The sequence below is a fragment of the Salvelinus fontinalis genome, chromosome 17 (assembly GCF_029448725.1).
Source record: "Salvelinus fontinalis isolate EN_2023a chromosome 17, ASM2944872v1, whole genome shotgun sequence".
Lineage (NCBI taxonomy): Eukaryota > Metazoa > Chordata > Actinopteri > Salmoniformes > Salmonidae > Salvelinus > Salvelinus fontinalis.
The window spans coordinates 10,290,014-10,303,250 of NC_074681.1; the positions used below are offsets into that span (position 1 = coordinate 10,290,014).

The 13,237-nt window shown below is 40.7% G+C and overlaps 1 protein-coding gene across 1 annotated transcript in view; it reads left to right on the top strand.

Annotated features, from left to right (window-relative positions):
- The window catches only part of tmem236 (transmembrane protein 236), a 44,917-nt gene extending 32,567 nt beyond the window's left edge, over positions 1 to 12,350 (top strand). Inside the window, exon 4 of the mRNA XM_055866087.1 lies at positions 9,715 to 12,350. Within this exon, the coding sequence (XP_055722062.1) occupies positions 9,715 to 10,310 (596 nt within the window). The 3' untranslated portion in view covers positions 10,311 to 12,350. The remainder of the gene's footprint in view (positions 1 to 9,714) is intronic.
- Positions 12,351 to 13,237: the final 887 nt, after the last annotated feature.

Consider the following 13,237-nt stretch of genomic DNA (forward strand, 5'->3'; position numbering starts at 1 on the left):
ACTAGTAATGAATACCTGCTACTGATGCTACTAGTAATGTATATCTGCTACTAGTAATGTATATCTGCTACTAGTACTACTAGTAATGTATATCTGCTACTAGTAATGTATATCTGCTACTAGTAATGTATATCTGCTACTAGTGATGTATATCTGCTACTAGTGATGTATATCTGCTACTAGTGATGTATATCTGCTACTAGTGATGTATATCTGCTACTAGTACTACTAGTAATGTATATCTGCTACTAGTAATGTATATCCGCTACTAGTGATGTATATCTGCTACTAGTGATGTATATCTGCTACTAGTAATGTATATCTGCTACTAGTACTACTAGTAATGTATATCTGCTACTAGTACTACTAGTAATGTATATCTGCTACTGGTACTGTATTTCTGCTACTAGTAATGTATATCTGCTACTAGTAATGTATATCTGCTACTGGTAATGTATATCTGCTACCAGTGATGTATATCTGCTACTAGTAATGTATATCTGCTACTAGTAATGTATATCTGTTACTAGTAATGTATATCTGCTACTAGTAATGTATATCTGCTACTAGTAATGTATATCTGCTACTAGTACTACTAGTAATGTATATCTGCTACTAGTGATGTATATCTGCTACTAGTAATGTATATCTGCTACTACTAATGTATATCTGCTACTACTAATGTATATCTGTTACTAGTGATGTATATCTGCTACTAGTAATGTATATCTGCTACTAGTACTACTAGTAATGTATATCTGTTACTAGTGATGTATATCTGTTACTAGTAATGTATATCTGCTACTACTAATGTATATCTGCTACTACTAATGTATATCTGTTACTAGTGATGTATATCTGCTACTACTAATGTATATCTGTTACTAGTGATGTATATCTGCTACTAGTGATGTATATCTGCTACTAGTGATGAATACCTGCTACTAGTAATGAATATCTGCTACTAGTACTACTAGTAATGTATATCTGCTACTAGTAATGAATACCTGATACTGGTGCTACTAGTAATGTATATCAGCTACTAGTAATGTTAATCTGCTACTAATAATGTACACTGCTCAAAAAAATAAAGGGAACACTTAAACAACACAATGTAACTCCAAGTCAATCACACTTCTGTGAAATCAAACTGTCCACTTAGGAAGCAACACTGATTGACAATAAATGTCACATGCTGTTGTGCAAATGGAATAGACAAAAGGTGGAAATGATAGGCAATTAGCAAGACACCCCCAAAAAAGGAGTGATTCTGCAGGTGGTGATCAGACCACTTCTCAGTTCCTATGCTTCCTAGCTGATGTTTTGGTCACTTTTGAATGCTGTCGGTGCTTTCACTCTAGTGGTAGCATGAGACGGAGTCTACAACCCACACAAGTGGCTCAGGTAGTGCAGTTCATCCAGGATGGCACATCAATGCGAGCTGTGGCAAAAAGGTTTGCTGTGTCTGTCAGCGTAGTGTCCAGAGCATGGAGGCGCTACTAGGAGACAGGCCAGTACATCAGGAGACGTGGAGGAGGCCGTAGGAGGGCAACAACCCAGCAGCAGGACCGCTACCTCTACCTTTGTGCAAGGAGGAGCACTGCCAGAGCCCTGCAAAATGACCTCCAGCAGGCCACAAATGTGCATGTGTCTGCTCAAACGGTCAGAAACAGACTCCATGAGGGTGATATGAGGGCCCGACTTCCACAGGTGGGGGTTGTGCTTACAGCCCAACACCGTGCAGGACGTTTGGCATTTGCCAGAGAACACTAAGATTGGCAAATTCGCCACTGGCGCCCTGTGCTCTTCACAGATAAAAGCAGGTTCACACTGAGCACGTGACAGACGTGACAGAGTCTGGAGACGCCGTGGAGAATGTTCTGCTGCCTGCAACATCCTCCAGCATGACCGGTTTGGCGGTGGGTCAGTCATGGTGTGGGGTGGCATTTCTTTGTGGGGCCGCACAGCCCTCCATGTGCTCGCCAGAGGTAGCCTGACTGACATTAGGTACCGAGATGAGATCCTCAGACCCCTTGTGAGACCATATGCTGACACATGCACATTTGTGGCCTGCTTGATGTCATTTTTGCAGGGCTCTGGCAGTGCCAGAAAGCCTTTTCTTGCACAAAGGTGGAGGTAGCGGTCCTGCTGCTGGGTTGTTGCCCTCCTACGGCCTCCTCCACGTCTCCTGATGTACTGGCCTGTCTCCTGGTAGCGCCTCCATGCTCTGGACACTACGCTGACAGACACATCAAACCTTTTTGCCACAGCTAGCATTGATGTGCCACCCTGGATGAGCTGCACTACCTGAGCCACTTGTGTGGGTTGTAGACTCCGTCTCTTGCTACCACTAGAGTGAAAGCACCGCCAGCATTCAGAAGTGACCAAAACATCAGCCAGGAAGCATAGGAACAGAGAAGTGGTCTGTGATCACCACCTGCAGAATCACTCCTGTTTTGGGGGGTGTCTTGCTAATTGCCTATAATTTCCACCTTTTGTCTATTCCATTTGCACAACAGCATGTGAAATTTATTGTCAATCAGTGTTGCTTCCTAAGTGGACAGTTTGATTTCACAGAAGTGTGATTGACTTGGAGTTACATTGTGTTGTTTAAGTGTTCCCTTTATTTTTTTGAGCAGTGTATATCTGCTACCGGTGATGTATACCTGCTACTAGTGATGTATATCTGCTACTAGTGATGTATATCTGCTACTAGTAATGTATATCTGCTACTAGTAATGTATATCTGCTACTAGTGATGTATATCTGCTACTAGTAATGTATATCTGCTACTAGTAATGTATATCTGCTACTAGTAATGTATATCTGCTACTGGTAATGTATATCTGCTACTAGTAATGTATATCTGCTACTAGTAATGTATATCTGCTACTAGTAATGTATATCTGCTACTAGTAATGTGTATCTGCTACTAGTAATGTATATCTGCTACTAGTACTACTAGTAATGTATATCTGCTACTAGTAATGTATACCTGCTACTAGTGATGTATATCTGCTACTAGTGATGTATATCTGCTACTAGTAATGTATATCTGCTACTAGTAATGTATATCTGCTACTAGTGATGTATATCTGCTACTAGTAATGTATATCTGCTACTAGTAATGTGTATCTGCTACTGGTAATGTATATCTGCTACTAGTACTACTAGTAATGTATATCTGCTACTAGTAATGTATATCTGCTACTAGTAATGTATATCTGCTACTAGTAATGTATATCTGCTACTAGTGATGTATATCTGCTACTAGTAATGTATATCTGCTACTAGTAATGTGTATCTGCTACTAGTAATGTATATCTGCTACTAGTACTACTAGTAATGTATATCTGCTACTAGTAATGTATACCTGCTACTAGTGATGTATATCTGCTACTAGTGATGTATATCTGCTACTAGTAATGTATATCTGCTACTAGTAATGTATATCTGCTACTAGTAATGTATATCTGCTACTAGTGATGTATATCTGCTACTAGTAATGTATATCTGCTACTAGTAATGTATATCTGCTACTAGTAATGTATATCTGCTACTAGTGATGTATATCTGCTACTAGTGATGTATATCTGCTACTAGTAATGTATATCTGCTACTGGTAATGAATATCTGCTACTAGTACTACTAGTAATGTATATCTGCTACTGGTAATGAATATCTGCTACTAGTACTACTAGTAATGTATATCTGCTACTAGTAATGTATATCTGCTACTAGTAATGTATATCTGCTACTAGTAATGTATATCTGCTACTAGTAATGTATATCTGCTACTACTAATGTATATCTGCTACTAGTAATGTATATCTGCTACTACTAATGTATATCTGCTACTAGTGATGTATATCTGCTACTAGTAATGTATATCTGCTACTGGTAATGATTATCTGTTACTAGTGATGTATATCTGCTACTAGTGATGTATATCTGCTACTAGTAATGTATATCTGCTACTAGTGATGTATATCTGCTACTAGTACTACTAGTAATGTATATCTGCTACTGGTAATGAATATCTGTTACTAGTGATGTATATCTGCTACTAGTGATGTATATCTGCTACTAGTAATGTATATCTGCTACTAGTGATGTATATCTGCTACTAGTACTACTAGTAATGTATATCTGCTACTGGTAATGAATATCTGCTACTAGTGATGTATATCTGCTACTAGTACTACTAGTAATGTATATCTGCTACTGGTAATGAATATCTGTTACTAGTGATGTATATCTGCTACTAGTGATGTATATCTGCTACTAGTACTACTAGTAATGTATATCTGCTACCAGTGATGTATATCTGCTACTAGTGATGTATATCTGCTACCAGTGATTTATATCTGCTACTAGTAATGTATATCTGCTACTAGTAATGTATATCTGCTACTAGTAATGTATATCTGCTACTAGTAATGTATATCTGCTACTAGTAATGTATATCTGCTACTAGTAATGTATATCTGCTACTAGTAATGTATATCTGCTACTAGTAATGTATATCTGCTACTAGTAATGTATATCTGCTACTAGTAATGTATATCTGCTACTAGTAATGTATATCTGCTACTAGTGATGTATATCTGCTACTAGTAATGTATATCTGCTACTAGTAATGTATATCTGCTACTAGTAATGTATATCTGCTACTAGTGATGTATATCTGCTACTAGTAATGTATATCTGCTACTAGTAATGTATATCTGCTACTAGTACTACTGGTAATGTATATCTGCTACTAGTGATGTATATCTGCTACTAGTGATGTATATCTGCTACTAGTGATGTATATCTGCTACTAGTAATGTATATCTGCTACTAGTAATGTATATCTGCTACTAGTACTACTAGTAATGTATATCTGCTACCAGTGATGTATATCTGCTACTAGTGATGTATATCTGCTACCAGTGATGTATATCTGCTACCAGTGATTTATATCTGCTACCAGTGATGTATATCTGCTACTAGTGATGTATATCTGCTACTAGTAATGTATACCTGCTACTAGTGATGTATATCTGCTACTAGTAATGTATATCTGCTACTAGTAATGTATATCTGCTACTAGTAATGTATATCTGCTACTAGTAATGTATATCTGCTACTAGTGATGTATATCTGCTACTAGTAATGTATATCTGCTACTAGTAATGTATATCTGCTACTAGTACTACTGGTAATGTATATCTGCTACTAGTGATGTATATCTGCTACTAGTGATGTATATCTGCTACTAGTGATGTATATCTGCTACTAGTAATGTATATCTGCTACTAGTAATGTATATCTGCTACTAGTACTACTAGTAATGTATATCTGCTACTAGTAATGTATATCTGGTACTGGTAATGTATATCTACTACTAGTAATGTATATCTGCTACTAGTAATGTATATCTGGTACTAGTACTACTAGTAATGTATATCTGCTACTAGTACTACTAGTAATGTATATCTGCTACTAGTGATGTATATCTGCTACTAGTGATGTATATCTGCTACTAGTGATGTATATCTGCTACCAATGATGTACAGTGGGGAGAACAAGTATTTTATACACTGCCGATTTTGCAGGTTTTCCTACTTACAAAGCATGTAGAGGTCTGTAATTTTGATCATAGGTACACTTCAACTGTGAGAGACGGAATCAGAAATACAGTGTAGACATTGTTAATGTTGTAAATGACTATTGTAGCTGGAAACGGCTGATTTTGAATGGAATATCTACATAGGAGTACAGAGGCCCAATATCAGCAACCATCACTCCTGTTTTCCAGTGGCACGTTGTGTTAGCTAAACGAAGTTGATCATTTTAAAAGGCTAATTGATTATTAGATAACCCTTATGCAATTATTTTAGCACAGCTGAAAACTGTTCTGATTAAAGAAGCAACAAAACTGGCCTTTAGACTTGTTGAGTATCTGGAGCATCAGCATTTGTGCGTTCGATTACAGGCTCAAACTGTCTAGAAACAAAGCACTTTCTTCTGATAATGGGCCTCTGTAGATATTCCATTCAAAATCAGCCGTTACCAGCTACAATAGTCATTTACAACATTAACAGTGTTTATACTGAATTTCTGATCAATTTGATATTTCAATGGACAATAAATGTGCTTTTCTTTCAAAAACAAGGACATTTCTAAGTGACCCCAAACTTTTGAAAGGTAGTGTATATTTCCAAATTGAGGTTGGAATGGTAGTATGAAATTGATGATAATTCCCCTTTTACTGTTAGAGCTGTTTGAAAAGACCGCCTGCTTTTGTTGGATGGAGTTTTGGCCTGCCTGGTGACATCACCAGGTGTTACATTAGTTAATAGACCAATAAGAAAGAGAGTTCCAAACCTCTGCCAATGACAGCTAGTTTTCAGTTTTCCTGTCCCCACTCATACCACTCCCAGACAGTCCTAGAAAAATTCAAGCTTGAGAAATTGCTCATTGCTAAGAACTATTTTTGACCATTTTGATTGAAAACAATCACAGTAAGATACTTAATTCTTACCCAGATGTTTTTATTTAACCTTTATTTAACCAGGTAGGCCAGTTGAGAACAAGTTCTCATTTATAACTGCAACCTGGCCAAGACAAAGCAAAGCAGTGCGACACAAACAACAACACATAGTTACACATGGAATAAACAAACGTACAATCAATAACACAACAGAAAAAAAATCTATAAACAGTGTGTGCAAATGAGGTAAGGCAATAAATAGGCCGTAGTGGCGAATTAATTAGAATTTAGCAATTTAACACTGGAGTGATAGATGTGCAGAAGATGAATGTGGATGTACAGGTGCAGTGATCTGTGAGCTGCTCTGACAGCTGGTGCTGAAAGTTAGTGAGGGAGATATGAGTCCCCAGCTTCAGTGATTTTTGCAATTCGTTCCTGTCATTGGCAGCAGAGACCTGGAGGCCAAAGGAGGAATAGGAGGAATAGGCTTTGGGGGTGACCAGTGAAATATACCTGCTGAAGCGCGTGCTACGGGTGATTGCTGCTATGGTGACCAGTGAGCTGAGATAAGGTGGGGCTTTACCTAGCAAAGACTTATAGATGACCTGGAGCCAGTGGGTTCGGCGATGAATACGAAGCGAGGGCCAGCCAACGAGAGCATACAGGTCACAGTGGTGGGTAGTATATGGGACTTTGGTGACAAAACGGATGGCACTGTGATAGACTGCATCCAATTTGCTGAGTAGAGTGTTGGAGGCTATTTTGTAAATGACATCGCCGAAGTCGAGGATTGGTAGGATGGTCAGTTTTACGAGGGTATGTTTGACAGCATGAATGAAGGATGCTTCGTTGTGAAATAGGAAGCCGGTTCTAGATTTAATTTTGGATTGGAGATTTTTATTTATTTATTTCACCTTTATTTAACCAGGTAGGCAAATTGAGAACAAGTTCTCATTTACAATTGCGACCTGGCCAAGATAAAGCAAAGCAGTTCGACACATACAACAACACATAGTTACACATGGAGTAAAACAAACATACAGTCAATAATACAGTGAAAAATAAGTCTATATACAATATGAGCAAGTGAGGTGAGATAAGAGAGGTGAAGGCAAACAAAATATATATAAAAATAAATAAAAATATAAAAAGGCCATGGTGGCGAAGTAAATACAATATAGCAAGTAAAAAAAACACTGGAATGGTTGGTTTGCAGTGGAAGAAGGTGCAAAGTAGAGATAGAAATAATGGGGTGCAAAGGAGCAAAATAAATAAATACAGTAGGTAAAGAGGTAGTTGTTTGGGCTAAATTATAGATGGGCTATGTACAGGTGCAGTAATCTGAGCTGCTCTGACAGCTGGTGCTTAAAGCTAGTGAGGGAGATAAGTGTTTCCAGTTTCAGAGATTTTTATAGTTCGTTCCAGTCATTGGCAGCAGAGAACTGGAAGAAGAGGCGGCCAAAGGAAGAATTGGTTTTGGGGGTGACTAGAGAGATATACCTGCTGGAGCGCGTGCTACGGGTAGGTGCTGCTATGGTGACCAGCGAGCTGAGATAAGGGGGGACTTTACCTAGCAGGGTCTTGTAGATGACCTGGAGCCAGTGGGTTTGGCGACGAGTGTGAAGCGAGGGCCAGCCAACGAGAGCGTACAGGTCGCAGTGGTGGGTAGTATATGGGGCTTTGGTGACAAAACGGATGGCACTGTGATAGACTGCATCCAATTTATTGAGTAGGGTTTTGGAGGCTATTTTGTAAAGGACATCACCAAAGTCGAGGATTGGTAGGATGGTCAGTTTTACAAGGGTATGTTTGGCAGCATGAGTGAAGGATGCTTTGTTGCGGAATAGGAAGCCAATTCTAGATTTAACTTTGGATTGGAGGTGCTTGATGTGAGTCTGGAAGGAGAGTTTACAGTCTAACCAGACACCTAGGTATTTGTAGTTGTCCACATATTCTAAGTCAGAGCCGTCCAGAGTAGTGATGTTGGACAGGCGGGCAGGTGCAGGCAGCGATCGGTTGAAGAGCATGCATTTAGTTTTACTTGTATTTAAGAGCAATTGGAGGCCACGGAAGGAGAGTTGTATGGCATTGAAGCTCGCCTGGAGGGTTGTTAACACAGTGTCAAGAGAAGGGCCAGAAGTATACAGAATAGTGTCGTCTGCGTAGAGGTGGATCAGAGACTCACTAGCAGCAAGAGCGACATCATTGATGTATACAGAGAAGAGAGTCGGTCCAAGAATTGAACCCTGTGGCACCCCCATAGAGACTGCCAGAGGTCCGGACAACAGACCCTCCGATTTGACACACTGAACTCGATCAGAGAAGTAGTTGGTGAACCAGGCGAGGCAATCATTAGAGAAACCAAGGCTGTCGAGTCTGCCGATGAGGATGTGGTGATTGACAGAGTCAAAAGCCTTGGCCAGGTCAATGAATATGGCTGCACAGTACTGTTTCCTATCGATAGCGGTTAAGATATCGTTTGTTTAATGTGAGTCTGGAAGGAGAGTTTACAGTCTAACCAGACATCTAGGTATTTGTAATTGTCCACATATTTTAAGTCAGAACCGTCCAGAGTAGTGATGCTGGACGGGCGGGCAGGTGCGGGCAGCGATCGGTTGAAGAGCATGCATTTAGTTTTACTTGTATTTAAGAGCAATTGGAGGCCACGGAAGGAGAGTTGTATGGCATTGAAGGTTGTCCGGAGGTTAGCTAACACAGTGTCCAAAGAAGGGCCAGAATTATACAGAATCAAATATGATTTGATAGAGATAAAAAGACAGCTGCATTGGACCTTTTAGAAATGATTAAATCCAAATGGAAACTGTAGTAATGATGATGGACCTGCATTCATATTGTTTCTTGACTGGGTCCAACTCGCTGAAAAAGCTAAATAGTCAGAGAGCATCAAAAATTGACCAAAACAATGGATTCAGAAGATTTTTTCCACGTTTTGTCAGCAAGGAAATATAACACATTTTCAATGTGGCCCTCCGGACCTCGTTGAAGACCGAATGCGGTCCCTGGGGCAATATGAGTTTGACACCCCTGGTGTAGACAATATTGCCATAGTCTGTAACTGGTAAGAATTTTGACTGAATGATCTGTTTTCTGCTATTTGATGAAAGGCATGACCTATTTCTATAAAATAAGTCAATTTTTATTCTTCTAAGCAGGGACACGATCAATGTGGGCACCACTGATACTACTATATAATGATGTCCTGTTGTCTCCTCCAGCAGACCGTATGGAAATGGATCTGGACATGCCGGGTCCTGTTCTGACCCACCTGGAGCAGGTGAACAGCGTGTCGGGTCAACTGTACTATGAGAGGGGTCAGAACGGGGTGTTGGGGAACGGCTCGGCTACAGGGAGGTGGAGGGACCAGGAAGCAGTCGGCTCACGACCAACCAGCACGGCCTACCTGTACTCCTCGTCACACTCCCACTCTGGCCCGCTCCGTGTCCTGTGGTCCCAGGATATGAGGTCAGAGGTGTTTGTTCACAGCTTCCTGTTCTGGATGGATGTGGTGGAGCTGGTGCGCGTGGCGGGGATTCCAGATGTGTTTTACTCTGGCTGGGTGTTTGCTGTCTACATCCTGGCATTTCTGTCCTGTCTCCGTCTGGCAGTGACGCCTCACAGCGCTCTACTGCCATCAGCTGGCTTTTTCCTGCAGGATCTGCCTTTCCTGCTGCTGCGCCTCGCTCTGATCTCTGTCCACGGCTACATCACACCGCTGCTTTACCCAATGAAGAACCTGTTGGTCTGCCTGACATTCACCTACTTCAACTTCCTGACCAAGCTCCGCCTCTTCCGCAGAGAGAGCATGTTCTAGTCTTGCCCACCAGCCAGCTCTCTCTGTCGAGAAGTCTGGTTCCACAACGCCTCAGAACTGGACTTGACGGGGAGTCTATGGCAGGAGCAGTGAAAACAGGAGTGGTGTAAAGTACTTTTTGGGTATCTGTACTTTTATTTACTATTTATATTTTGGACAACTTTTACTCCACTACATTCCTAAAGAAAATAATGTACTTTTTACTCCTTTCATTTTCCCTGACACCCAAAAGTACACATCACATTTTGATTGCTTAGCTGCAAAGGATAATTGTCTAATTCATACACTTATCAAGATAACATCCCTGGTCATCCCTACTGCCTCTGATCTGGCAGACTCACTAAACACAAATGCTTCGTTTGCAAATTATATCTGAGTGTTGAACTGTGCACCTGACTATCCGTAAATTTAAAAAACAAGAAAATCGTGTTGTCTGGTTTGCTTAATATAAGGAATTTTCTATTATTTATACTTTTACTTTTGATACTACATTTAAAACCAAATACTTTTAGACTTTTACTCAAGTAATATTTTATTGGTTGACTTTCACTTTTTTACTTGAGTCATTTTCTATTAAGGTATCTTTTTACTTTTGCTCAAGGATGAAGATTGGGTACTTATTCCACCACTGGTAAACAGTCCGTTTTAACTGGCTGATCGCTCAGTCCATCACCATCTAGCAGAACCCTTTGAACTTTACAATGTAGGGGGAGGTTCTATGTGCCAAGCAGAGCAAGTGATTTAAACAACGAAGTGATTTAGGAAAATCTGAAAGTATGCATCTTAGAATTTTTTTCACATATAAACTGTATATGCCCGAACACAGAATCAGTTGAGCTTCCCAAAAATAAATGTGATCGAACACTTTGCCATTTCTCAAATTCCCATTATACAGCTGTAGCCGGCTCGCTCCCTCTCACGCCTCGATTTTAACTACACCCCTTTCAAGTCTTTGTAGCACAGTGTTACCAGGCTCTATATGTCAGCAAATCGAGCCTGGGGACAAGGTTAAGTTCTGAAGAGACGACATCATCAGGATTCACTGAGTTGTTATTGGTTTTTATACCATAGAGGAAGACATTAGGGCTAGCCCATGTCCCCTAGGGCTAGGGAGTGAACATTATTTATAATAAGGGTTACATGGGGAAAATTGGACCTCTCTGAAATGAAAATGGATGCCCTGCCTGAACCATCCCCTATACCCAAAAATAATGTCTACAATTTACCCTCACTTCTTGGACCTTAGAGATGTCGTTTTAAAAACGGTTCTTTGTCCTGTAAGCATTACATGGCAAAGCGATAATTTTGATAGTGCATGGGGTTGCAGACCACCGTAGACAAGAGTAGGGGTGGGAAGATTTCATTTAAAGTAGAAGCTATCAGATTAATCTATCGTATTTGCAGCACCGAGAAATAATTACGTTTCATTAACATTCCATGCAATTCTATGTAATTTAACATATTAGCATAACCTTTTTGTCATACCACAAATTACTGAAATTACAGACTGAAATAGGCTGATGTGTTCATCTTAACATATTTCTCCAATGCCAAAGTGTGCCTTGTTTGCAACAAAATGATCCTCAGTTGAAAATAGTTCAATCTGAGACGTCATTAGGAATCTGAGCATGGTACTTTCATACGTTAAGCCTACATTCCACCCCAGACAGAGTAGACCTACCTTTCCACCCCAGACAGAGTAGACCTACCTTTCCACCCCAGACAGAGTAGACCTACCTTTCCACCCCAGACAGAGTAGGACCTACCTTTCCACCCCAGACAGAGTAGACCTACCTTTCCACCCCAGACAGAGTAGACCTACCTTTCCACCCCAGACAGAGTAGACCTACCTTTCCACCCCAGACAGAGTAGACCTACCTTTCCACCCCAGACAGAGTAGGACCTACTTTTCCACCCCAGACAGAGTAGTCCTACCTTTCCACCCCAGACAGAGTAGACCTACCTTTCCACCCCAGACAGAGTAGGATCTACCTTTCCACCCCAGACAGAGTAGGACCTACCTTTCCGCCCCAGACAGAGTAGTCCTACCTTTCCGCCCCAGACAGAGTAGTCCTACCTTTCCGCCCCAGACAGAGTAGTCCTACCTTTCCGCCCCAGACAGAGTAGTCCTACCTTTCCGCCCCAGACAGAGTAGGCCTACCTTTCCGCCCCAGACAGAGTAGGGCCACCTTTCCACCCCAGACAGAGTAGGACCTACCTTTCCACCCCAGACAGAGTAGTACCTACCTTTCCACCCCAGACAGAATAGTCCTACCTTTCCACCACAGACAGAGTAGGCCTACCTTTCCGCCCCAGACAGAGTAGTACCTACCTTTCCGCCCCAGACAGAGTAGGCCTACCTTTCCGCCCCTGCCAATGTAAGCTTTAACTGCTGGCTACTCTACTTCCGTGGCTTAACCTAATGAGAGAAGGTAATAAGTGTCTCCCTAAAAATGGTCTGGGTTAAACATCTTCTATTATACAGATAGTGACTAGCTTAATCAATTGATAGTGACAGAATTAGATTACTTCCCAAGCAAAGTCAGCCTCTGAATGTCAAAGAAATGAAACAATGATATCCCCATAATGTATCACAGACACGTCTTTCCCAGGTATTTTACAGCTTGTTTCTTGTATAACGTATTCCATACCCCCTAGGGTTAGCCCATATAACTACAAACTATAATACAATGTGCAGTGTGTCGTGAGCCATCACTTTTGAGTTAAATGTAAGTTCAGTATTTATTCCTATTCGTACTCCATGTTTGTTCATATTACATGACTGGACTTCAACGATGTTAACATTTTTCCAAAAGGACTTTGTGGGTCAATTACAGCCAACAGTCTCAACACCAGGTGATCGCTCGTTAAAGCAATAATATGCGCTAAGATTACCCGCCCAGCTGATCTCAATTTCAACCACAATT